The sequence below is a fragment of the Aquila chrysaetos genome, chromosome 2 (genome assembly GCF_900496995.4).
Source record: "Aquila chrysaetos chrysaetos chromosome 2, bAquChr1.4, whole genome shotgun sequence".
Lineage (NCBI taxonomy): Eukaryota > Metazoa > Chordata > Aves > Accipitriformes > Accipitridae > Aquila > Aquila chrysaetos.
In genome coordinates, this window is record NC_044005.1 from 3,243,897 (window position 1) to 3,271,611 (window position 27,715).

Sequence of the window (27,715 nt, forward strand, 5' to 3'; positions counted from 1 at the left end):
ATCACTGCCCCGGTTGGGAGATCTAATGTAAGAGATTCCTGCTCTCCTCTGCCCTCATCCTCCTGGAGCTTTACTGTCCCAGCACCGCTGTTGATCACTTCTGGGTGCTGATGCTTTAAGCCTGGCCTGCAAAAAACCCACAGGATCTTTTTCCATATCCAGTGCAGAGCACGACCACGCACAGCTGAAGGGGCACCAGGGGAGAAGAAGTGAGAGGCTGAGGAAGGCAGCAGGACTTGCTTAACATGACCTGCCACTGGCAAAATAGCAACGTGGACTCGCAGGCTCATGTCTGTCCCTTTGGTCCCTGGCAGAGGACAGGTCCTGAGGGCCCACCAGGAACAATGGTCACCTTCGCTGCCCAGGACATCCCCAGATAGCAGCGAGAGGCTCCTGCAGGAATGCCTACCTCTGTCCAATCTAACAGAGAACGATGACCTAGGCTTGAGACTTTGTTAACCGCATCACTATTTTTCCTAATCAAACCATTCTGGGCCCCACTGAGTTATGTATTTCTTTTTCTCTGGCTTCAGCTGTGGAATTCAGAGCTGCTGCCCAAACTTACTCTTTCACAATCAGGTTTAAGAGTTAAAAGAAGGAAGTGTTTCACAGCCCCCCAGGTATTTTTGTAGGTTGTCAACTTCAAATGTAAGTTGGCACCTAAAAAAGCCTGTTCTGAGAATGGCACCCCTGCGCAGCATCATTTCCAGGTTAACCCTAATAAATGTATGCTCCTGCTTCCACAAGTTTAAACTCTCCTCAAAGTCCATCACAAAGGTCTTGATGGAAGGAAGTACTTTGATACATATGGAAACCATTACTAATCAGCAGATGCTCAGCTTAAAATGATCTGGTAAGGGCTTTGCTGAGTCAGTACCAAAATATAAAGCTATGATATATTTTAAAATGGTATATTGAAAATGCTTCTGGTCTAAGCACTTGTGCAGGAAGGTATAAAGCTGACATCTATATATTTTAAAATTTGGGAGAGGATTTTTTCCCCTTCAACAACACACAAAATGTAGAAGTCTGAAAAGAGATTACTCCTCTTTTAGCAATAGCTGGTGCTGAGGACTTCAAAAGAGTTAATACAAGGAACTAAATAAAAAAATTCACTTGTTCAGCTTATTCTGCAGATCACTGGAACAGTGAAAACCTGACAGCCTGCCTTTGCTATGCAGAGAGCATTAGGGCAGTAGTTCACTGAGCTGAATTTCACCACCAGATACCACTAGAAGAGTTCTTCACAAACTTACAGAAAAGAGTTACGAGCTGCATTTTTGGTGCAGAGGAAAAACTGCAATCAAGGCATCGTCCGTTTCCTGCCTGCAGTCCCCATTCATGCATCTCAAATTTGGGACTTCTTGAACATTATTTTTGCAAAATGAAGCACCTCTCCTTTATAAAGTGCGTTCTGCTCCTTGCACGAATGGCCCTCAGGGTGGCACCTCAGATGGATTCTACCCCTCTTCTTCCTCAGGAAAGGAGCATGAAGGGCACAGGCAGTAGAAGACTGTCCAAGAGACAGATGGCAAGCTACATCTTCCCAGGAGAAGAAAATTAGCACCCTCCCCAGGCATATCGCCTCTCCTTTTCCAGAGGGAATGCTTGAGATGGTGGGAGCAGTATAGGCAGGCTGATGAAAAGCCAGAGCGTGACTTGGAAGCCTAAGCTGCTGCAAATCCCACCACAGTGCTCCATTTCTCCATCTAGAAACCACTTCTCCATCTACAGGGCTGAGGCATCTGATGGGTTAGTAGGTGGAGGGAAAGGTTAAACTCCCAGGGAGCTGTCGTGTATCAGGCCCAACTGCAGACCAAGGGACAGCCACAGCTGAGAATAGCAGCATGGAAAATTGGGGCACTTTGTATTGCCAAAGACTTACTAAATGCAATTCCCAACCTTGTCCTTACAAGGAACACACAGTGCTCAAGCTCTTAAAAATTAAGACTGGGGTGATTTATTAATCTTGTTAAGAACTCTGATACAAAGCACAGTAAAAGGCCACAGACCAGTAAATAAAATGTGGCTTCTGACCACTTTATAAATGCTGCTACAGTACTACCAGTAAAACAGACTCACTCTCACACCAGTTCAAACAAGTAGTTCAACTGGCAAATAAAAGTTCCATTCACTTATCAGTTTAAAAAGTTTAATAAAGCTTTACGTGTTTGCTGGTTTAAATGCTACCAATTTCCAAAATGGATTCACGATTAAGTTAAGTGAGATCTAAAGAAAGTTATTAGGTTTGGAAGGCAAGACTGTTCCTAAGCCAGAGGAAACACTTCTGACCATATAAGATTGCAAGAGTAGCAGACTGTATTATAGGCCTCAAGTCACTTAAATTTATACAGGTTATTAGCATTATCTGTAAATATACAATATAAACAATTGTACATACACGGCATATAGCTTTGTTCTCCAGAACAGTAGACAACTCTTTAGCTTAAGACATCTTCGCCTACCAAAACAAAAAGGCACATCTGAACAAGATGCATGCTAAGTACTAGGGATCCTTTCCAATATCCGAGACAGGTAGTCCTTGTCCATCCTTTCTCAAAATAATCAAGACCAACTGAATATTTTGGTATTTAGATTTCAAGCTATTTTTCTTTTTTGTCTTCAGCAGCAAATCAATGGCAATTAAGACATGGCATTAAAATATTCAGGAACAGTAGCTGTCACTCACGAACCTCCAAGCTTACATGAAGTTAGAAGGCAAGTGGCCAGAGGTTTAAAATCGGTAACACTGCATATCCTTGTGTTGTGTAATCATCCCGTTGCTTTTTTTTTTTAGTTTAAAAAAAAAAAAAAAAAAAGGCCACTAGTGCTCAAATTTGAAAAAATTCCACAGACGCACCTTTTTTGGCTCAGTGCAATTAAATGATGTCAGTTTAAATTCATTTAGTGTAGTTTACAGTGCAAAAGATATATTTTGTATACTGGCATAACTGTCAGCACTGAGGATGTGAAACAAGGCAATGCTGCTGATCACCTGAGGGTAATGCTGTCAAACAGATGCAGGCTAGAGTGTGTGTAGTCTTATTTTTCCAATTTAAACTTTTTTTTCTTGATCAGCAGCACTTTAAGAGCATAATTTGTGAAAGTACTAAAATACACTGCCTTTTTTGAATAAATAAAAAAAAGGAACTTTACAAATACTATTCCAGTGTCAATGACTACTATGGCTAAGGTCATTGAGGAGTTTCTGCATTTTCTAGCAAAGACAGTCTGTGCAAAGGAGGGTGGGAGAGCTCCCTTTTGTAAGTCTTTGGTGGCAGTTTTGGTAACTGAGGGCTCGAATTGTGCCGGGGTGGGACCGGGGGCGCAGGCGGGTGGACCAGGTTGTTGTGACTGGCGCTGAGCACGCAGCAGCGGCGCAGTACCCTGGGAGAGGGTGTGCTGGGAGGAGTGCCGGGAGAGCTGGGGCCTGTGCTCGCCTCCCTGAACCAGTCGGGATCTCTGTGCAAGCGTCCCACCGGAGGCGGCTGGAGGTTTAGAGGGCAGTTGATAAAGTGTTCGGGTGGCCGGAGCGGTACCGGTGGTGGAGTATCAGGAAGAGGGTCCCGGGGGGGTGGAGGAGGAGGGCTGTGCAGCGGCTGGTCAAAGGGGTTAGTGTAAGCTGGAGCACGAGGCTGTATCTTTGGAGGTGGCGGCTGCCGAGGTGGAATTGCTGGAGGATCGTCGTCCGACTTTAAACTTCCCTACAACATTACAGAGAAGATGACATTTTAAGAAATGTAGATGTATAGATAAAGAGCCTATCTTCTGACAGATGCAGAATCCTCTTGATGTCTGCTATTGGTGCCGTCAGAAACATGATACTGGCATAGCCGTATCTTTGATCCGAATATGACCACTATGTTCCTAAAGTAGCTAGCAGAGTCTGGACATTGGGAACCTGAAACTTAAAAAGGGCAACTGCAGCACTGCATTTGAAAGTCTTTTAGACTAACAAAGTCCTGCTTGGCTAGATGGTTAGACTCAATAATCCTGAAGGTCTTTTCCAACCTAAATGATTCTATGATGCTCGATGTTCCCTGGTTTATTATCAAAGTTATTCGGTATAGGACAGAAATACCTTAGCATTAGAAGCATCCTGATCCATCTTTTTTCGTGGAGGAAGTGGAGGAGGGTTTTGAGGCTCATCACTTAGTTTAGGAAAGCTACCCCACGAGCTGAAGAAAGTCTCTGGAGAGAGAAAAGCAGGTATTTTACTGCTTGTGCAATATCTGAGGAACATATGCTAGAATATTAAGCCAAACTAAAAACAACTCAAATAAGCAGATCTTTGTGCTCAATGGCAACATGAAACATTAACTTCAGTTGTATGAAATTCTCATTCATTTCTTTAATCAGATATATGCCTCACAAAGTGGTCTCCAGTATCAAAGATAAGCAGCAACAGTTAGCAGGCAGTGCTAAAGGACAGAAAAATAAATAAAGTGAACTCCTAGCGAGCACTTAACTTTCTCTGCAATCCTCTCTATATTGCAGAATTTACCCCCTTTACCACAGTGCCTGCAGTCTGCCCGCATGCTTATGTTATGCTTTGGAGTGAAAGGTTTGTTCTCTCTGCCATATGGGTACACGTTCAAATTTGGAAATTTAGAGGCTTCGTTAGCAGGTCTGCAACACTTCTAAAGCAGGAGAATTATACACTGAACTGAACAGATTATATTAACTCTTACAGCTTTTTAGGACATTTCTAATACTTCCTTTTTACGGGGGTGGGGGAAATCCTCCAAGTTAAGAAACAAAACAACCCCCTGACCTGTATTTGTGAGTTTTGTCACACCTTTGCTTTTTCTCTCAGAAGTGCACAGAGCTCTGTATCAATACATTTGGCACCTGTGCTCTCCAGTTTGCAATTTTAATCACATTATGGAAAAATATATGTGCCTGTGTCATAAGAGAGTAAAAAGAGAAGCTGAAAACACAGATGAATACAGGGTATCCCTCACAGCTGTGGTACCAAAAGTACCCCTCCTTTCCCAGTGACAGAAGAGTTATTTTCACTAAGTGGTAATATGAAATTAACAAGTTGCTTCATTTGTAGCATTAGTCAAACAAAATGATCATCAAGGACGTTCGAAATAGAAGCAAAATCATGCTAGAGCCTGGGGAAAAAAACCCCAAAACTAAACTAAAGCAGACTGTTTTTAGACTTTACATTCTTTACTGGACATTTGACCTGAAACCTGTACAAAAAAAAAATCCTCTCAGAACCCTAATGAATGCAGCCCACATTTTCATGCCAGATTTCAGATTTTAACTCCCATTCAGCTTCCCTGAAACCAGGAAAAGCAGAGTTAAATGAAACATTTAATAGAGTTACGGTACTCACTCGACTGTGGCAAACTGACAGGAGCGAAGATGCTATTGTTACCTGTTAAATGAAAAATCGATTAAAGACTTTCCAGATAGAACAACTGCGCTACAGCACATAACGTATGCTTGTGAATGACCTCAAAGATCACCATAATCTCCAAGTTTATCTACTGCTAGCATGAATTAAGCTTCCCTGTGTACAATATTGCTGAACTAGTGATTTTAAGTTATGCTGGGAATTAAACTTCATTATTCTACTCTGTTCTGACACTACCATGTTGTTGTTCACTTCCCCTGCAGCCCAAACATCCTCAGCATTTGTCATATAAAAATTGTTTGTCACTTTTGCCCCCCCACCCCCCGCCAGGCTGAACCCGCCTGCCAAGTCTGCAGCCCCCTTAGAGCAGAGCCAAGATCCATCACGCGCTGCTTTCAAGACTAAGGAGCTGCTCACAGCTACAAGCAAAGCTTGGGAGTGTTATCAGTGCATCTGAAAGAATAGTGTCATTTTTGTAATCAAGACCGCGTTTCGGAGCAAGTACCCTGACCATCCCCGCTTCTGGCGCTTCGGTTCACATCTCAAAACACACAGACTGGATTCCCTTCAAAGGAAATTAAACCAGAATCACTAGAGTGTGTTTTGTCCTCCAGAAACACACACTGGTGTGGATGCCAGGTCCTCAGCACCATTTCTCTCTACGGATGTGCCATACTTGGTAAAGGAGGCATAGCCCCTGCACATTAGTGCCTCTCGGTGACATCTCCCGTAACAGATTGCCTCAGCTCCAGTAGGCAAGAAGACTGGCAATGTCACTTCTTATATAACTACTTACAGCAGGAATTTCCGAAGTACACCTAACACCGAGACAAGAACTTCATAGTCCACAATGAAATTCTGAACTTTTTTTTAAAAGGCTGGCATACACACCAATACATTTGGAAGCCTGAGGGACAGTAACAACAAGTATTAAAACATATTGCACATTTACCATAAGAACTGTTGAGATCGATGTCTAAAAACACACTGAACTCTGAAGAAGCAGACACTGGTGGTGTAGACGGGGTGTTCGGAGAAGTTGGTGCCGATACTGTTGATTCATGCTCTGCCTCAGTGATTCTACTGAAACTTATCTTACTCGGTTCCTTTTCAAGTGGCAATGGATGACTTCTCAAGGTGCCAGAGGTGGAGCCATGTCTGCCAGTATTGGGCCTTATCCCGGGAGATTTCAGGGGGTATGTTGTTTTTCTAGGCTGGAAAAAGTAAAGCTGGTTAGTACTGCTACCATTTCAGATAGCAAAACTGCCAAGTGTCTATGAGATATTTTAAAAAATACTTATCAAATACACCTTAAGAAGTGGTACAGCCTTTCTACAATTGACTTGAGGTACAGTCTGTTGTTATCTATACAGCCTAAAAAGTTATGGATGCAGCTTAACAAACCTTTTTTCCCAGCTTAATAATTTTCCTTTTTTTTTTTTTTTTTTTTTTTTTTTTCCCCCACAACTGTGAAGAATGAAGAGTCAAGTTTCAGATGCATGCCAATCAGGACAAAACACAGGGAAGAGCAAGTCACAACCTTGGGGGAGAGAGAGTTACTTCAAGTGCCCCACAGGCCTGCAGAAGAGCCTCGTAACAGCACCATAAGACATGCTTTGTGCTTATGCCACAGAAGGTCACCAGGCCCCTACACGTGTCCAAGATCAAGGACGCGCTCAGACGCACGTTGTCTACGTCCTCTGGGTTAGTCAGGACAAAATTCTTACACACACATCACTGGTGTGAATGAAACAAGCCTCATTAGGCTCAGGTGTAACACAGCACAGATCAAAGGCGATTCTTTGAAGATGAATTAAGTTCCCATCCTACGGTGGTATGCACAACTCCACCACATTACAGTACCCAGAACTGGACTTTCCTGAAATTCCAATAAGAATGTCTAGTTTGGAAATCATGAACTGTAAAGAATTCATGCCCAGTTGACTGAGACTGGCAGCACAGATATCTATTTTTAGCAAATATTTTTGAGACACTACTGTAAGCAGTGTTTTTGCAACAGTAATTTCTGTCATTTTCTTGCCATATTTGTAATATCATCTTACTCATTCCTCTAACAGGAGATTGCTAAAATGATTTACATCTCTTCCAAAAATTAGAGATATCTCCAGCTACTCCAGTACGATTACAACATATAAAAACCAAGTGTTCTAGAGAGCAATCTTTCTGCTTAAAAAAGGACCCTGGGCTCCAGTAGCTATTTTTAAAAAAAAAAAAAATAGAATTGGTACTCCTTTGAATTGAACTGTTATTTTTTTCAGCAGGAAGGTTGCACCTTGTCAATTCTTCAATTTTTGCAACAATGCAAAACAGTTAGACAAAAGAAAAACAGAAATTAACTTCTACTTAAAGAAAACACATTAATGATATAGAAAAATCCATATTTTGATTAATATTAATATTCTATAAGTTTTCTTGATACTGTGAAATGAGAAATGTTATTATGTATTCTACTGAATGACTATGGTAAGAAACCCAAATTTAAACGGTAATATTTTAGGCTTTGGGGAAAAAAAGTGTTCATTCTAAAATAAGCCAAAGGTAGTATGTTTTAGTAGCGACAAACATCTGAGATAAAAGTATTTTTAAATCAAGTTTTGCTGGAAAATCATCTCATGATACAGAATTCTGAAGGAAACATGTATGGCTTATTGAGTTAACTGTGTATTCTTTTTCATAGTAGCTAGTGGATTTTAGCTATTTAATTTGCAGGACAAGACTTACAAATCTAGGTGGTTGCTTGCAGTTTCGAGGTTCAATTTCTAATGACTTGTTGAACAGATAATCTGTAAACTCTTTTTCTGGTATCTTCCCCATAGGATTGAGATTTTCAAAGAATTTCTAAACAAAACAAGCATCAATAATATTTAAAAAATAAGCATGTACACAGAATTTTAATGAAATGCTTGTAATTCACTGATTAAAAATCTAGCTTTTCACTATCGTGAAGCTTATTTCCAGGAAAAACAGAGTAAAATGTTCCCCAAAATAAATACAAAACAATCCAATGCAAGAAACAACCAAGTTCATGGTAAGTTTTCTGACATGAAAGAATGACCTTGCATCAAATAACCAGGCATGGTAAATTAAGTCTTCTGTAAATTGTTTGCTAATATTTTTGACTAGTGAATCATGCACAGCACAGCAGCGTTAAAGGCCATGCAACAGCGTCCTGTACACTTGCCTTAACATCACAGATCTGGGAAGGAGCAGAATACAGATGATACGGTAGTGGGAGCAAAGGTTATGCTAGTGCCATTTCTTAGAGGTGCTTTGGATGTTATCGTTTAACTACAAGGAACAGGAAGGGATGGCGGACAAAAGCAGGAAGGTCAGAGGCAGGGACAGGGTATGGCGCTACGGCACAAGGACCGGAGGGAAGGCATGGCTAGGACAGGACTGGCACCGAGGGCACGGGACGGGACAAAGCTCCCTCGACGCCTGACAGTCCTGCGTTAGCTGCTCCTGCTGCAGCTGGAGCCTCTGGGTGGGGAGCTACAGCATTTTCCATTTGTTCTTTCTGCAGCACAAATACTGCCATCCCTCGAGCTTAATGTACTTCTTGGCTTATGAATACTGTAAGTCTCCTAAACCCTTCCCAGGCATGTCCACAGCAATTAAATGCACAATGCAAATAACATTTTAAACAGCAGTATTGCTGCCCATTTAATTCTTCACGTAACCAACTTCTTTGTTGCTTCCTGCCTGCTGCTGTTCACTAGCTGAGACCAAGAGCTGTCCACGCTGCTGTTTTTTGGAAAGGTTACAATTAGCCATGCACTTAGAAGTATGGCTGGGTACTTAATGCTATGCTTTTCAATCATTATTACCTCCATATAAAAACACCTACCTACCATTACCTGGCTTCTTGTTTCAGCACCTTCCTTTAAATTCCTTTAATTATCTGGGATTCACTAGTCTTTGTCTTGGGTAAGTAACCACTCGAGCATGCTCTCTTCTCATTTCTAAAGATAATGCTGGCTGACACTGGTGCATCCCCACATTTGCTTAGCTCCTGCCATGCTGAATGACTATTGGTATTTGTGCTGAACTACACATCCTCTGACTGTTAGCGGTGTCAGTAGACTTTGGTCAGAGGTGTCGTTACAGAATGACAGGACTAAACACACTAGGCACATACAGAGCATTTTAGGTTAAAGGCAACTGATTTTTCTCCAAAAAGTTCTGCTGTTTGGTCAGTATGTCTTATTCATTCTGTTTTGTTGCTAAAAAATCTGATGCCAGGCTGCAGAACAGTAAGGGGATGAATGAGACCCAGAACATGGAATCCAAACAAGTAAATCCCCGCTTCCGGCTAGTCCTTTGCAGTGGTACTTTCTTGTCTACCAACACTGTTCCCCACTTTCTGACGGTCAGGGTTCACATAAGATTAAGTCTAGTACCAGAAGATTATCTGTCAATTTTTCGTTGTGTACATTCTTTTCCTTCTCCTATCCCCAAAACAGATATTTGATGTTTGATTACCCGAATTTCTGGCTCTATCCGTAAACAGTAAGGCTGGTTTTGATACTGCTGAATTTCTCCTGTTATTTCAGCCACTTTTCTCCTCTTACTGAAGTTAATTAATTCTTTCCCTTGTCTTTTAAGGAAGTCAGGATTCCCTTCTTCTGTCTTCAAAATATTTGTTAGGTATATTCCTGATAAAGAGAGAAGTGTTTTTTAAAGTTCATTTTCATTCCAAGAGATTATTTCATTATTTCTAATGAATGACAAAGTATGAGCATACGTAGACCATTCCTTTTAATGCTCCAACAGTTTATTGGCTGGCAAAATGAATCAAGTCTGCATTTTACACAGGAACAATATACTATTGAAATAAGATGTTTTATCTCCTTAACATGAGATCCTGATTTTAGAAAAAAAACCCAACATCTTCAGGTCATCACCATAATCAGATCACCAATATGGAGGCAGTGTTAAACCAAGTAAGGTAATACACTATAATACCAGTAATCTGTATACTAAACTAGAAAAATAAATTTATATAAAAGACACTAAGTCTAAAAACATTACAAACCTAGGAAGTCAGTCACATATTATATTAAAAAAATTTTAAAGCTAAACACAGCCCCAAACACTTTAAGCAATATTAACAGATCTGCATCAAACTCAACTTAAGAATGACAGTACACACAATATTAGCCTGCCCTGGTGTTACTTACCAAAGAAAGGCACACAGGGTGGATTAATTGACTTGAGCTTAGCTAGGTATTTTTTAAAATGATCTTGACTTAATTCTACTGCTTCATCCAAAACTCTTTTTTTTCTTTCCTGTAGTGCCTAAGTTGCCAAAGAAAAAAAACAGGGATGCAAATCTTCTCAATAGCATGGTTAGCAAAAACAAGGCAATTCTCTAGATCTCTTAGCAAAACTTAGGAACTGAAATTCAGATTTGAAAGAACCTCTTTTGTAAATGGTTTGCTCTGGACTACAGCACTATCAGTCCAACAATTTAGTCATGTGAATCATGAGGCTAACGTAAACAGACTGATTTTGTCTACCAAGCCTACAAACATAACTCTGGTCTTAAAATTTAATAAAAATTAAACATGTAATTTTGAATTTAAGTTAAAGGCCTTGTACTGCCTTTCAAAGACATACAAAACTCAAAACATTTTATTCATGCTTTTTCTATTTTAGTCAAGGGAGGCTTTGCTGCCAAATCCTAGGCATTTCTTTTCCTTGGCAAATGAAAAATGGAGTCACTACTTGTGTAGTAGCCTCTCTTCCTACCATCCATCTAAACAGTTCCAGCAGGTTTTTGTTTCTGCCTCCAACAATCTGAATTTTGTGAGACGCTCTCATCCAGGAGAAGTTCTTGTGATCAACTGAAATCTGATCTTTAGCTATCCCCTCTCCATGCCCTTCTACCCCCGTTTCTTGCGTACATACGAAATGCTGCTGTTAAAATATTCCAGTCCAGGGTTCTGAGCCCTGGGATCCTCCTCTTTCATGCCCATAAAATGCTGGACTGAAGCAACAGGTTCATCTCAGACAGGGTAAGGAACAACAATTGAATGATCGTGGCATTTCCCCTTTTGGGGCTGAATACTCGTGAGAAAAAAAATCTGCTGAAAAGCTCCACTTCCTATTACAAACCCTTTGAGACACCCAGCCCATCTCGTATGTTGTCTCATAAATAACTTCGAACACTTCACACTTGTTTTCTTCCATGAAAGCAAGTGCGATATGGATACTATGGATTTCACTTCAGAAGCGTGTATGACATGTTTCTGGATTCTGATTATTTCCCATCCCCCCCCGCCAGAGCAATGCCCAAAACTTACTTCAAATGTGTGATCTAGTCTGTACACTGACACAGAGTTCATTGCACTGACGATCTCCAAAACACCATTGAAATTATTCAGATCTTGAAAAACCTGCAGGATTTCTATAATCCTACTCAGCACAGCCACTCGCTCTTCAAAGTTCTCAGTTTCCACAATGCACCTAATCAAGAGACATAATTTGAGAAACACTGATAAATAAAACCTGACATTTTGCTAGCTACTAAATCAAAATTTTCCAAGCAAAACTGTACAGTACATCCAGTATGCACATTTTGGCGCGCTCTCAAGAATCTCAAGCACAAATTTGTGTAATCACATCTTACATATGTTCAAGTTGGAAAGCCAAGAAAGGTTTTGGCATATCCTGTAAAATAATAAAGCAAACCCCAAGCAAGATCCAGGATAAGTAGGGTGACTCTCATGCTGTATCTACAGCAGCATTTTAAACTCGCTAGGTCAGGTATACACATACAAGCTGCTACACCCTTCTGACCGCAGCATTGGCCAAGTCCTCAGAAGTACTTTATCATCTCACGTGAGAAGGGAGAGAGACTAAGATAAGGGGACAGACACAACAGTGCTTTCATCAGGGATGCCGAAAAGCGGTGCCGAGTCCTGCACCGCCTTCGACACCTTTTGATGTACTGTAGAAACATTAAGTAGGACCCGTGCTGACCAAGTGGACATAACTGGAAAGAACCTGCCAGACTCAGGAAGAGGGAGTGTATGCGATTGGCATGGCACACACCCTTGAACCAAAACCAGGAATTACTGTAATACCCTACAGCCATCTCAAGATTCAAGGAAACAATTCAAACAGCAGAAAAACGTTTCTCTTGGGATTTCAGCAGGAGCTAATGCCACAAGACTATCACCACCTGTACTTACTTTTCAAACCAAAGAGTAAGATTTGTAGTATGACGAATCATTTTCAATAGATTTGGGGAGTTAATTTCCTTATCTTCTTTAGTCCACACACTACCAACGAGTTCAGAAGGCTGTACTGCCCTGATAATGACAAAGCAAGATGCAGAAGAATGCTCAATACAAATAATAATTTTATACTCTGTGTTTGCATTAAAAGATTATTTCTTCCCTTAATCATGACTCGATACTTCACAAATACAATCCAATCTTATCTACTGCAAAACAGTTACTTAAAATAACTTTTTGACAAGTATTTGACTATAGAAGGAAATACATTTTTATCTTAATTGAAATTGGCATTTTTGAATAAGCATTTTCAGGTAAGAAAATTACAAAGCAGTAAATTTAATTTCCTGAAAGCTTATTTTAAAAAGCATCTCAAAGTCAGTTACAATTTAAAAAAAAAAATAGGAAGTTGAAATACTTCGAGCAAGCTGCTGGAGAAGTGGCCTATTTCAATAGAAAAACCTGCTGTCACTGAAGCACAAAAGGATGCTTCACCTTCAAGTTTTGTAAGACCTTAGAGAATTTCTACCCAGCAAAACCTAGCTCTCACATCAAGGCTAGCTCTATTTATCACAGGTAACAACAGAGCTAGGAAACAGCCGAGTACCTATGGTACCAGACAAAAAAACCTCTTCAGAATTAGATTAGGGGACCTTGATGTAACAGTGCTATGGTTATATGCATATTACACCTGGGCCTTTGCTATGTAGCTATAAAGGAAAGGAGCAGAAACAATTGTGTTCTCCTTTTATGATGCAACAAGCATTTCTTACTAATGTAACACTAAGTTTGCTTTTAACAAGGAGACAGTACAAGTTAGTATTATCTACTTGTAATATTTTAGTGTCCTTCCCGTACTTATTTATGTTGTCAGAAGTCTGATATGGAGATGAAAAAACTTTTTTTTTTTTTTGCCTTGCATATTTTGATATGGAACAGATGGCAAGAAAACCTCTTTCCATAAACTCTGAAAGTCAAGGAGATGTACTTTTGACTGATTCTATAACTTAGGACTCTTTCTTGCTCAAATAATCTGAAAAAGATATGGATTAGTTCTATCCCTACCTATAAAGGTCAGACTCGAGAAGCGTTAGCTGTCGAGCAATTTCTATAGGATGCAGAGTCATGAGGTCCAGCGTTTCGCTGTGCCCAATACGCCAAATGTGCCACTCGATTGGGGGAGGTGGGCTCTCAAAGGTGATGTTGTGACTAATTCCATTTGCTTGAGCTTTCTTTCTCTTGATGATTTTAGCAATTGATTCCACCCACTTCTTCATGGATTTTCCTGCAAAACAGAAACCATGAAAAAACCTTTTAAAATATTACCTTAAATGACTTTTGATAATCTAATAAAACCAGCCCCCCCCCAAATTATACATGCACTCAAAATTCTGCATTTCTGCATGCAAATTAATTAGGTTTGTAGTTCCCTTTTTTTTTCTTATGGGTTCCTGCACCTGTATCAGTTGACAAATACAGACACATGTGAACGCATTTTTGGGTGCCCAGTTGTGTTTAACCACATCTACTGACAGCTTTTAAGTGGAAAAAAGTGACCCTGCATACATTATATTTTACTTTTTCCTCTCAGCTGCAACCATCTTCACTTTGACTGCTAGCTTCATCTACTTAGAGAACAACTAAAAAAGTAAACAACAAGCTTCAAGTGAGATCTTTGCAACATGCTGTACTAGTGCACTGCAGAACAAAAAGTTTAGAGAAATACATGTTTACACCATTAGTCCCACATTTACAGTACCCAAAATAGTGGACAAGACAGGAAGTACCTTCAGCAGTTCGAGACAAATAGCTTTTAAGGGACTAATCAATATCAAATTATTCCTCTCTGGTCAGCAATAGCTAGCATGGAGACCTCTGCAAAAGATAAACTACCACCCTCTAAGTTTGTCTCAGAATTATATTGCCCAATGTATGGTCTGGCAGTCTGAAAAGGCAAGTCTAGAATTGCCAGAATAATGATTAAAATTGACATGCCAACACTGTTGCCCTCCACTCAGGCTGCCAAAAAAAATCTACCAGTTCATAAAGGATTGCTCCAGAGGAAATGATACCAAATGGGTCAAGTATCCTCTCCTAAAAGGATAATGATTTTCAGCTGGAACTTTTAATAAATGGGAAAAGAACAAGACGGAAAAAAACCAGTCTCAGTAACCAACAGGGAAGAAATTCTCAATGAATACAACACAGGGAGAAGGAAGGTGACAGCCTGAATTCTAACAAGTCTATTGTAGAGTCACGCAAGGATGAACATTACTGTCCAGAAGTAAATACACTTAAGGTAAATATCATAATGTTTGAAGTAATTTTTGGTAGCTGTTTAGGCTCCAGGCTAAAGCTTGCTCATGTAAAGTAGAGTCTCATAAACAGCTCAATTAAAGTCATTAAAATTACTCATGTGTGTAAAGATATTCTCATGCCTAAAACCTGTCAGGGTTAGATCAGCAGGTTGTACCAAAATGTGGAAGAACAACAGGACCACCAATTACCATACCTCTTACACTGGAAATAAACGTCTCCAATCTCTCTAGTAACTCCAGATCTCTTTCAAAATCGTAAAAATGGTGCTCTACCCAGTGACGAAAAACATTTAATATTCTGAGGAAGGAGAGAAAAAATAAAATATTATGTTTCATTTTTAAGGACTTCCAAGGCTCGTCCTACGTAAACACTAAATGAAACACAATTCTACAAAAAACGAGTTACGGATTCATGTAGTTGACGACTATCAAAACACATATGGACAGATGGGCAGAACAAAGACTAAGCATGGCACCAATGACCACAGAAGTCCCCACGTATTTAAATCCTAATTTTCCAGTCTTGGCATATATAGAGTTTGGTGGGGTTTTTAAATCTTATATAAAGAATGCTAGTGTTGAGGTGGTTTCAGAAGAGGAAAAAACTTATCAAAATCAGATGAAACTGGTATTTCTAACGTAATTTTCTGATTTTTTTTTTTTTTTTAACTAAAAAGCTGATTAGGATCTCCCATTTGGTAAGAAACAAATTTATAATTATTTCTTTCCCATACAGAAATTTCAGCTTAGAAGTTGTTGCAAGTGTACTGCCCTACTTTTACAACTTTTTAATTACACAAACGGCCATACTAGATCCAGTACTTCTTTTAAGGATAACACTAAACTTTCTCTTGGTTTTTCCCTACACTTTCTTAAACAGACCACTAATAAACAAGCCTCTCAAAGTTAACTACAACTGCTCTTCTGCCTTCTACTCTTAGGGTGTAACAGAATAAAAAACTGTTTACCTGAAGAAGAGGCAAAACAAGTTGAGCTCGTACCTCAAAACTCTGATTTATTGGGGTGCACCGTATCATCTTACCTGAAGGGTGAGCAAAAATCTCCTACATCAACTAGTACAACAGTTTTTCCCTGTGCCAGTTCAACAGGTGGGACAGGATGATGGGGTTAATGGAGAGCCCACGGTCTCGGTCTCAGACTCAGAGGAGATAGTTACAGTAAAGATGTGGTTACTCCTGCCCCATCACCCCTTTGCAGAAGTGGCTCAGCTGTATGCAGGATGCTGCTGAACTCCCCCACTCTTTGCAGCTCAGGATATTAAGGTAAACTAGTGCTAACTGTGCATCAGACCACTGTTGGTGGTGTCTCAGCCCCGTAAAGTGGGGGCAAGAACATCTGAGAGGGACAGGGCAGACAACTGATTGTAATCTGCCAGTCTGTTGTGAGTCAGAGCGCTAGAGAAGTTGGCTGGTTTAGGTTAGTCAAATGAAGGGTGCTCTATGTGAATACATCGAGAATTAAATAGTTCTCCTCTTCCAGTGAATAAGTTAAAGAATAAGGTTTATCACATGAAAGAATGGCTACCCAAACAGATCATTTAGGCTAGAAATTAATGACAGCTTCTAACTGTCAAAAGGAGTGACGTTTTGAAACAAGTTCCCAATAACAGTAATATAGGAGCCTATCTAATCAATCTTTGACTTTGAGATATGATAACAATAATACTGAAAAAGCAAGAAAGATTGCCTGGTTGTGCTGACTGCATTTGCAGCTTAGCACCCCCTCTTTCTCATGACCTCGCATGCATTTCATCTAGTCAAAGACATTACCATTTCCCTGCCTGCGCACTGCGTGCCATGTCTACAGCATTTTCTGCAATATGGGGAGTAAGTGTTAGGGAGGGAAGGAAGGGAGGGAGGGAGAGACGAGCATCTTTACATTCTCCACCTTCTTCCCAAACCTCAGGTCTCTCCTGAAGTAGAGATCAGCGCTATTAACAATGCTGGAGTTTACAAAGTGCTGGGCATATCAACCTAACAGCTCAAATTCAGGCACTTATTTTCAACTGTAAGACAGTTAAGAGTTTCAAGCTACTAGAAACATGTAGTATCTTCTAAATTCAAAGATTAACTATAAGCCACAGAAGGGTGTGTGTTAAATAGCAGCACATCTCATCAAGCAGGCACCAGTAAGAGGACTCAACTCACCAACCACAGCATAAATTAGACAGCAAAGAGTAGTTGTTACGATAAGAGGTACCCTAATCTCTCAAACAAGGAAAGAAACCAGAAACCAAAACCAAAGACCCTGGAAACTTTGGAACGGGGCACAGGTGTCAAACAGCTCAAACATAGCATATGAAGGCAAAAGTGCTAAATTGATTTTGGAAATTAATAGCAAGAAACATGGTTAATTGCTGCCTCAAACTTTTCTACAGATTCCAGTTCATTGGTAGCCACTTGTCATGCTCAGCTATGGCAGTCAGCAGTGCTGCAGGAAGATGCATCTGTAAGGGGCACTGTGAGGAGGTCCCCAAGAGACTTCCATCCTAGCTAGTAGAGTAAGCTACAAAAAATAGTAACAAAAGCAATACAACAGTATTTAAACTTTTGAGCCAATTATGTCACAAAAGCCCATTCTGTGTGAGTTTCTCTGAAGGGGCTCTATAGGCACCTATGTGGACGGATGCCGAAACAGTTAGCAGAAAACAGCAAGCTGAAATCAGAAAAAGTATGTGCTGAGAAGTAGCATGTGAAGCTCTCCCAAGAACTGATAACTCTGGAGACTAGTGGTCCTGCTGAACCCACAGGAGCTGATAAACTGAGAACACCAAGGGTCTGATAAATCTGTACAAGGCCACAAGCACACACAAGTATGAAGGTTACGCTGAGGTTGTATAACTTGGGACTGCATCCAAGAAGGTGGCAGCAGCTATATATTGACAAACACTACAGTATTATATTTTTTTTTACATATATGCATACAGGTATCTGATGAAGATAGGACTCCTAAGTGACTGTCTGAACACCTAACTTGAAGGTACTGGCATGTCAGTATGACCCTTCACTTTGACTAAACTGCTGTTGCTCCAAACAGGTAACTATGAATGACTGTGTGAGGGTACTGTGCGTATAGTTATCTGCCATTAACAGTAACATCTCGATGCTACTCATAAAAACAGTTTAACGAATAAAAGTTGTTCTAGCAAATATTGGTTGTGATCTGTGTCTCCTCCTGACTTGATTCCCTATCAGGGAAACAATTAGCCTCATTGATGCCAGAAACACTTAACTGTTCCCCCAGTTAGCTTGGTCAGCAAGACCTTGAAGATTCACTGCAGCCCGTTGCAACGTGCAGTACAGACAAGAGTCTCCCTGTCTGTGTGCAAATACATCAACAGGGCTGGGAAAGGGAGTAAAATACCAGCAGGACTGAAAAAAATGGAAAGAGAGAAACTATCTTCATAGGGCCTCTTAACAAGGAATCCATTCAAAATGCAGTCAGAAACACTTTCAGTTATACATCTCTCACCCACACCCGCTTTACATAGCAGCAATACAGCGTTCTTGTGGGTGGTGATCACAGCTGTGAGTGGCAGAGAACCAAAGTACAGTTGCAACAACAACAGAAGTCAGTATGACTAATCAGAACATGGTTTGGGATATTAGTCTGGTTGCAGACAGTGATAAGTCTCTACTTGACACCACAGCAGTCTCCAAAAGAGATTACTGTCTCCAGGATCACCATATAATCAGTGAACTCAAACCTGGCTTTAACAGAACAAATTTAAAAGCAAATAAACCTGAGTTGTACTGGCTGGACATATTCCTTGCGAAATCGCTTAAGGTCTGCGCTGATAGGCTGCTCCCCTTTCTCGATTGCCAGCCTGTCTGCTTCAGTAGGCTCAGGCTCTGGGATTTCAAACCTATGAATAAAAGCACCAAGAAACCGATGGCAATTAAGATAAAACACAAACCCTTTATGTAGGACATGAAGAGCAATTGCATTTAAAAAAAAAAAAAAAAAAAAAATCAGTGTGGTGGAACTCAAGCAGTCATCTAATATCCAGTTTGCCTGGAATTCCCTCCTCCCCTAGCTATGTAGTGCTAACACACCCAGCTCTCGCCCTGATAATTCGCTAGTTCTCTGGTCATCACAAGATGTCTAGACTAGGATATAAGGTTTTTAACTACCCTAGCTTGATTAAGTGAAGATTAGAAGAAAGCTTAAGAGCAGCTTTATCACACTGTATTAAAATGTTGTTTACATTAAGAGTCTGTGCCTTTCAAACAAACCGCTTGGAACACTTCCGTTCTTATTTGCATCGAGAGTTTAGGCATACTCAAATACACTCTCATGATCAAGTTAAGCAGTTCAAAACATTAACACCCCACAGCTGATGCACACCAAGTGCTCTAGCTAATACTTAATTCAGGTAACTACTTTAAACTGGGAAAAGGAAGCTTGCACTAAAAACTTGCATTGCTGTATCCCGTTGTAAAAGTTACTGTTTTACAAACTTCACTAAAACATGTGCCACATGGCACTGAGAATCCAAGCAGAAAAGGAGCAGGTAAATACACAACGCCTTTCAGTATCTTCAGAAAGGATGACCAGTACTTACCTTTCAATCAGTAAACTCAACAGTTCCTGGGGCTTGCAAAAGGAGCGGTATGTGGTAAGGAAAGTACGTACAAAATTAGGATCTGTAAAGATAGAGTAAGAAAATAGTGGAGTGGGGTTTTTTTCATCCAATTGCAAAATATCAGAAATAAGACTCATACTCTCACAGAAGGTTTAAAGTGCAGAAAATACACTAAGGTTATAAGTCCAGCACTGTAATTTGAAAAGTACCAGAAACAATACTGCTTGTGAAACTTTCATTTAGTTCTTTGACACATTTCCCCTGTAGAAGTACTCAACTGCACATACTATGTTCTCTCAAAAACTGTGTCTCACTCTCAGCATGCGGAATGACTTACACTCCCTGTATATGCAGCTATTCCGTGGCTTCATAAAGACAAAGAAAACATGGTAGAACTAGGCTGTCTACTCTCTTCACATCAAAAATACCTATACCACCCCAACAAAATGCTTATCTTACCTGTTCTTAAAAAATCTCCAGCAGTGGGGACTGCACACCTGCCCCAGCCACACCACTGCAGCACACAACTACCCTCTGCAGAGCAGCCAACAGGGAAAACATGAGAAGCAGCAGAGGCCTTACAAAGCAAATACCTGCAGCCGTTCAAGATGTTGTATCTCCACAAGCCACCACACCTCCCTCCTGCTGTTTCTCACCGCTACGGTAGGTGTGCTACCATGAGACGTGCCTATCCGCAAGCTACCACGTGTTTTATTGGGCCCACTCTGCTATATTAGAAGTATTAAAGGAAAGATATTGTTCCCTTAATCTCTTTTAATTCCACTCTCTGGTACAGAGTTTCTTAGATCGTGAATAAGCAAGCTGATAAACAAATCACTTTACCGTGAGCCATGAAGGGTCATCATCTGGTCCTAATCCTGACATCCCTGCAGCAGACCCCCTCACAGAGGCAAGACGCTGTTACTGTGTGGTATGCAGCAGCTTCCAGAGCTGCCTGGGAGCAAATGAATGCTGAAATACAGGAAAACCTGGCCTAGAAAAGTGCATGTGCATATGTTCACTCAGAAGTGTGGATTTGGGGTTGTTAGGGGTTTCTTTTTTCTTGCCGTTCTGTAAACAGTCTTGAATCTGTCAGCATTAGGTACAGGTAGCTTAGACCAGCAGTCTTCAACAAGTGGGAATCGAATTTCTTCCAATAAACCCACAAAAGATTAAGACAAACACTGCTTTTAAGAAGGCTTAAATTCCCTGCAGAGCACTGCTCAACGTTTTTAAGGGATCCATATATAGGAATGTGCTTGCAAGCTAAGAGTAATAGTGCTCTCATTCTATGATAATGCTGCTGAGTTTGCACCCTAGTCCTGCACTGGCCTGTTCTGCTTCCACGTCACATCTACATTCACTCTTCAGTACTATTTACAACACTTTAAAAGTAAATCTTCCTCTTACCACTGAACAGGCAGGTAGTATCTCTGCTCTGCAGACAAGATCTGCAATTCTCTTAAAATGGGGGCTGCTACTCTGCTCTCTAACCTGTGTAGCTTCCTTTGTCATTTACAGAAATAAGTAATTTCAAAAATAATACATTCTCAATAAAACAGAAAGTACAAGCAATGTGCTACTAAGAGTGGCTCGCGATTTAAATTCAAGAGTTTATTAACTCTGCATCTGCTATCTCCCATGGTATCCTGGTATCAGCTGGGGACTTCTTTGACATGACAGAGGTCATTCTGTGAATGCAGAGCCATTGTGCTGGAGCAAGGCCTGCTTCAAACAAATATGAAACTAAGGCAAACGTATGATAAACTGACAGTTTAAAAAAAATCGTATCTTGACCTAAATACAAACAAAAAGCACCACCAAGATCTGCTGAGAGTCCCTCCACATGCTGTTAGTCATCGAAATGCCCTTATGGAGGCTGAGGGAGATGATTTTGTTAGTCTTGGCTCCAAATACTGTTTGGAAAAAGCACACAGAAACCCAAGAGGCAATGCTTTCATTGAAGATTCCCAAGGCCAAAGTGGCAAGTACTTGCGCTATAAAAACTGAAGTTACGCTGTCAAACTAATACTCAAATACACCAGTTCATTCAGGAAAAGGGCTAACTCTACAAGCCACCAAAACCCATCACATTTTAGAAATGGATGACTCAGGACTCACAGACAACACAACTATGGATTACTTGCACAGCAAATATTTGCATCAGTACTGAGCTTCAATGTGGGAAATGGTATTTTTTTTTTTACTTTTTAAAAAATATACAGCTCCACACTATCTAGCCTTGGTTTTACAAAAAAGACTCACTTAAATACTGGGCACTTTTGTAAAAAGCACAAAGGAGACCATTACTAAGTTTTACAGAAATTGCACACCACTTCCACCAGCACCCTTCTGTCAGCTTCACTGTGTTCCCTTTCAGTGCATGCTTTTCACCCCAAACCTAAAATCTAACATTTTCATCAACATTAGCACTTCATGTAACTACTACAAGGTTTCATTTCTGTGGCTTTAAGATAGTAAAGACTTTCACAGGAAAGTCTGAAGAATGCCAATTGTGATTTGTATCCTTTTCTACAAAGTGGCAGGTTGGAGCATAATAAACATAACCTCAACCTTCTCCTTCCTCCACAGTCACACAGCCCGTAACAGCACCACTGCTTGAGCCATGATGGTCTCAGGAAACACACTACTGGTTCCTATTAGACCACTGATACTTTTTTTTGGCAGGGGGGAGGGCTTGCATACCCAAAATTTTCTTACAGCTTTGCCAGCAAAGCCAGTTGATTTGACAACAGATACCAGGTTTTTTTTTCTGCAAATCTTGCTTTAACTATATGCAGAAAAAAACCCAAACAAACAAAAGATGAAAGGATTAATTTCATCACCAATACAAGCATGACCTTAAAAAAACATATAGAACACAAATGTACAGGATACCTGCATACATATGGTATGTTAACCTTTCAATTAATTTCACAACTGTTCCTCCTTTGATGATAGGAATGCCATTCCTGCTTTGCAAGTTGTCCTCAAAAACAATGTTATCTTCAGAGTCTTCCACTACAAAACGATACACACTTGGGCTAGGTAACCTCAGTGGCTGTTCATTTTCTTCTTGCAGTAACACTGAATCAAGCATCCTATCCAGAGTACTGCGATACTGGAGGGAAATGAGAGCAGCCATCCAATTACTCTTCTCTTCAGCAGTCTTGGCAGCAAACAGTATACTGTTGTCATCTTTAGACACCAGTTCAAAAGCATGTTTATATTCAGATGTGTCATCTTTATCAATAATCTGTATTTTCCTCATGATAATTTTTTCCTTCAGTCTATACTCTGCATTGCTGTAACCAGGAAGCCGTGATTGACCATGATTAGTTTTACAGCTGATCATTAATCCATCAAAGAGAAAGATGTGGCGTTCATGTTTGGCTCCTATTTTTGTCAAGCCTCCTTCCATTATGAATTCATTACAGCACTGCCCAATATCTTTGCCTTCCCAGCCATCAATATTTTTCTGGATTTCATTCATTTTCTTGATGGCCAAGTGCTTGCTTCTTATTTGTCGGTTATAGAAGCGACAGACTGGCTCCCTTGAATGAACAAAAGAAAAAGTCATGATGGGCACATTCCACATTTGCCGACCCAAGAGACAGGGGGGGGGAAAAAAAAAAAAATCAACTGAATTCATTGTTTGTATCATTATTTCTTTGCCCTAAATATGCCTTAACCAAGTTTACTGTTCCAAAAAAGCCACATGCATTGCTTTGGCTAGGGAAGGAGTAGGATACTGACATTATTCACAGAAGTGGACCGTGAAGGTTTTGGGCTGCTACACCATTTACAATGAAAACTGGCATAAAGTCATGCCTTGAAAAGGAAATATACAGATTATCTAACAAGAAAAAAAATTACAATTCCTTCCACATCATTTATCTCCTTTTCTGCCAACTTCGGGACACCAGAGTAGTTTTGTGGATTATTACCCAGGCCGACGTCTTGGGGAGTGTTTGCTGTAAATCCGCTCCATGCTGCACTGCAGATTCAGAAGAGCAGTAATGGCTTGTTTTAAGCACTCCCGATCCTCTTCATCTTCACTGCATTCCTGCAATTGCTGTGACACAATAAACATTTTTATTTTAGATTTATCTAATTTATAGAAGGGTAGGAAGAATGAAAAACATTCTTACACGGTGTTATCTACTGTACTCAGAGAGGTCAGTGACTTCAAGTCAATGAGAGCGTTATTACTAGAAGCACACTCAAAACTAGCTATGCATGTAACTAAAACACATTTGTCAGATATTCAGAAGTCAGTAGATACTCAACAGGAGAGAGCAGGAGAGAGTTTAGACAGAAAACCCTTTACCATTCTACTGAGAGTCAATGCCAACTGTCAGATACTGGTTTTCCTGTTATGTTTTCAACAATGTCCTGTTTCACAACTGATTTTATTAAATAGTTTGGAGGTTTGAAATAGCCGAGAATTAAATGCTGGTTTATGTAACTATGCGTAGAGTAGCATTCCTTCAATGAGTCAATCTCATCATTTCAGAGCAAACTTAAAAGATGGAATGACCAAGATTCCCTGTTTGCTCCTTACCATTCTAAACTCTGCCATCTTCAGCAAACTCATCTATTTCCAGAAGAAATGTCAATTTTGCACAGTGCAAACTAACATAGTAAAAAAAAAAAAAAAAAAAGTCTGAAATTCAAGATTTGCTGCTAATAGCAAAATGTAAAAGCAGCGAGAATCAGTGTATTTCCTTTTTATAAAGACCAGATCTGTCTCCATTACTAGGAAGAAACTTATTGAATTAGAGAATTCAACAGGCTTTCATATCATCTCCATACACTTGGTAGCAATATGCTTTGAGCAAAGCCTATTCACAGAGTTTCTCTTTTTGGTTCTTTAAGGTGATCACTCCTAAAATACTACTGATTATAAATAAAAGATATTTTTCTTTTTAACCCCTTTCATGTTCAAGATTGTATGAATTTTAAAGAAAATTCAAGCAAATAGATTGCTAGGTGAAGTCAAGACAATATGCCACGCAGTTTTGGATAAACTCTGTTTTACCTACATACTTTAAGAGAATTCTTACTTACAATCACTCAGCATGGCAGAAGCCTTCTTTTCCTTTCCCCACTATGCTCCCTCAGCAAGGATATGTAGCTTCCTCTAAAAGTAATTGAGAGAACAGGATTTGACCAGATTGGGCCACTCTCTTCACGTAATTTAAATTACTAAAATTTTTATTTTTCACATGCCCAAACAATCTCCATCTTGCATATTAGAGAAATGAAAGTTTCATGGCCAAAAATTTCTGGGAAGTTTATGAGCTGAGGAACAGTACAGGGAAGGGAAAAATAAGATGTCTACCTCTGTGGACACCCTTCTTTTCCTTGCTATCAGCCACAGAAAGGCAAAGAACATAAATATAGTGTGAAAAGATGACAAGTGCAAAATCCTAAAGGTGGGAAAAACTATCGAGTCTGATAAAATAGTCTTTCTCCTCACATGTCCTGAGCAGAATTTCTTGCATCACCTTTCCAAAGGGAGCTGTGTTTGGCAGTTAACAGACATCAAGTGGCATGTTTTGATTTTTTTGTATTAAGAAAGAAAAAAAAATACACACATTCGGAAGTAATCTAATCTATTTCTACACCTTAATGCATAGATTCCTGAAGATCAGGCAGAGCACCTGAAGCATATCTCATTCTCTGTAACTGCTGGACTAACATCTGCTTTTCCAAATACCAGTTCTTAACAAGCATCTTTCCGATTAAACAGCAGATGCAAAAGTGTAACACGCTTGCTAGACAAAGAAAATATGTAAATCTTTAGAAAAGGGAAAAGAGGGTCCTGTATTTAAAATACCAGTGATGATAAGCTGAGAAAATTAACTATTCAATATATTGTACAGAAAATTGTCAGAAAATAGTAATGAAGAACACTGTTCACTTAAGTTATACCACGGTGATCCTGTAGAATACTGACTGGGGCTTCTCTGTCAGTCAATCATTAGGTAACAGTGGGAAAGATTAAAAGGCTGAATTTCATATGTTTTGGGTTGCTTGATAACAACACAGCAAGTCACATGCAAGAATTAGGGATAATCTTGTGCCTGCAAGTCACATGAGAAGGAAGGATATACTCTCTATTCAATACAGGAAAGCCTTGGACTTGAACAGAGACTTGAACAGACCTCTGCTTACCTTCAGGATTTTAATGATACACCTAACTGGCATCTTGCTCAGGATTCGGATGAATTATATGACCCCTTGTGTTCTTTGCACTGCATTCAACGAATAACGTTTCCTAGACCTCTGACACATTTATGAAAGCATACCTGGAGCTTGAAAGTCTGATGAAACATTAAGCTCTCCTCTACACTGCCAGCATGTACAGCATTCATAATTGGAAATGCCAAGCACAGTGTTTTAAACCCAAATACTCTGATAATCAATTAAAGATATTACAGTCAGAATCCGAGTTACCTGTTTGCAAGACCTAACAACTTTTGATCACTACCACTATTTTTTCCTTCAAGATAGTTTTATTTCTTTAGTGTGAATTCCTTCAACCTTTGCTATCATCATTCATCCTGAAACAAACCACAGCAGGTTCATTTTCTGTCAATACTTGAACAAGCAATCAACATTAAAGGGTCATCAGGGCCTGCCCTCTGGCTCAAGGTGCTCAAAGACTATTTCCTGGTGACCTCTATATGGCTGTGAACAAAAAGCCGCCAAACCAAACAAATTCAACATGGGGACCTCCAAACGACATCCAGCCCTTATGCCTCTTCCTTAGGCAAAAAGGAGTCTCTGACGCAGATGCTGCATCAGAGGCTGCACAAACAAGTTTTTGCACCAAGAAGAAAAGTTCTACAGCTTGAAAGAATTTTCAAGCTTTTCACACTTTAATTTCATTCATTTTAGTTTTGCTATTTTGCAAAATAGCAAACATCGAGGCCTGCATTTCTGTAAATCATTCATTATTTTATTTACCTCCCAATTCAGTAGGGGTTTTTTGGTAACTTTCTTTAGGAGTAACAGTCTCAATCTTAGCTTCTCTCCCTACTGAAGCCATGAAAATATGAGTATTCTGTTGCTTTTCTGCTTCCATTTTTCTAGCTCTTTTTCAACCAAGGTTCCTAGAGACAGATACAATGGTAACAGAGAAGCCGTAGCAACAGTTTGTAATATACTAACATTGTTGAATAAATACTTTCTCTATCCCTAAAAACACTCTGCTTTTTAAAAATCACTGCAGTAAATTTAGGATGTTTTCAAATTGCAACATAGAATTCAAATTTTAAACCTGCAACTAAAGTGATCACAACAAAAGACTCTGTATTTACCATTATTCGCTACAGAGTGGTATTTAAGATTTCTGCTCTGCTCCATGCTCACAAAGTTAGAAAGATTCAAGACAGCCAAGTGTCAGCCTCTGCAGCTGAATTCTAATTCTCTTCAGAAATCTTGTACACTATGGATAAAGGTCAAATCTAATCATTTTCACTGCTAAAATTCTCTAGTTAAAAAAAGGCATGGCCTAATATTATCTTTTATGCAGCATCCAGCTGTATTATCCCAGTTAAAAACAAACAGAAGAAACAATATTTTTGCACTATCTGCCAGACTTTATTCTTCAAAGATATGAGGACATTTAAGAATGTGCATGTATAACCTGATCCCATCAATACCAACAGGAGTTATGAGCAGACTCGGAGCCCCCAAGAGACAAGACAGAAAACTCTCGCAGCATTACAGATTTAAAACAGGCTATGAAAACCAAATTCTCTTCTCTGTGCCATGGTTTAAAACATAAATAGTAGCCACCCTTTCCTGTCACTGAAGAAAAAAATACCAAGTTTGCATGCAAAGCATTTAATCTTAAGTTTTGAAAACACACAAAACTCTGCTCAATAAGGCATATATGTTAATGTTTCCCTATAAAGGAGACAAACACTACACAGCTTGTATAATCAGTTAAATGTTTAGATTCTCCCAAAGCTGCACCATATGATTTCATTCTTTGATTTCATACTGATGCACTCCATTTCCCAGCTTTAAGACACAATGGGTCATTAATTAGCCTGACCTTCAGCATGGTACAGGTCACTAATCCAATTACGTCTTTTAAACGTGAAAGAAGAACATTTTAAGAAGTTCCAGAGAATTATCGTATGCA

General features: G+C 39.8%; 1 protein-coding gene across 2 annotated transcripts in view; it reads right to left on the bottom strand.

Annotated features, from left to right (window-relative positions):
* Positions 1–1,937: 1,937 nt before the first annotated feature.
* Positions 1,938–27,715, bottom strand: part of SOS2 (SOS Ras/Rho guanine nucleotide exchange factor 2) — a 56,069-nt gene continuing 30,291 nt past the window's right edge. For both annotated transcript variants that reach the window (XM_030039832.1, XM_041118526.1), the window contains exons 9-23: positions 23,502–23,629; positions 22,453–23,108; positions 19,534–19,615; positions 18,712–18,834; positions 15,143–15,246; positions 13,696–13,915; positions 12,586–12,705; positions 11,695–11,857; positions 10,570–10,687; positions 9,872–10,044; positions 8,111–8,227; positions 6,321–6,582; positions 5,348–5,389; positions 4,082–4,191; positions 1,938–3,704 (exon numbers count right to left, since the gene is read on the bottom strand). In XM_030039832.1, coding sequence (XP_029895692.1) covers positions 3,195–3,704; positions 4,082–4,191; positions 5,348–5,389; positions 6,321–6,582; positions 8,111–8,227; positions 9,872–10,044; positions 10,570–10,687; positions 11,695–11,857; positions 12,586–12,705; positions 13,696–13,915; positions 15,143–15,246; positions 18,712–18,834; positions 19,534–19,615; positions 22,453–23,108; positions 23,502–23,629 — 2,928 coding nt within the window. In that variant the 3' untranslated portion in view covers positions 1,938–3,194. The remainder of the gene's footprint in view (positions 3,705–4,081; positions 4,192–5,347; positions 5,390–6,320; positions 6,583–8,110; positions 8,228–9,871; positions 10,045–10,569; positions 10,688–11,694; positions 11,858–12,585; positions 12,706–13,695; positions 13,916–15,142; positions 15,247–18,711; positions 18,835–19,533; positions 19,616–22,452; positions 23,109–23,501; positions 23,630–27,715) is intronic.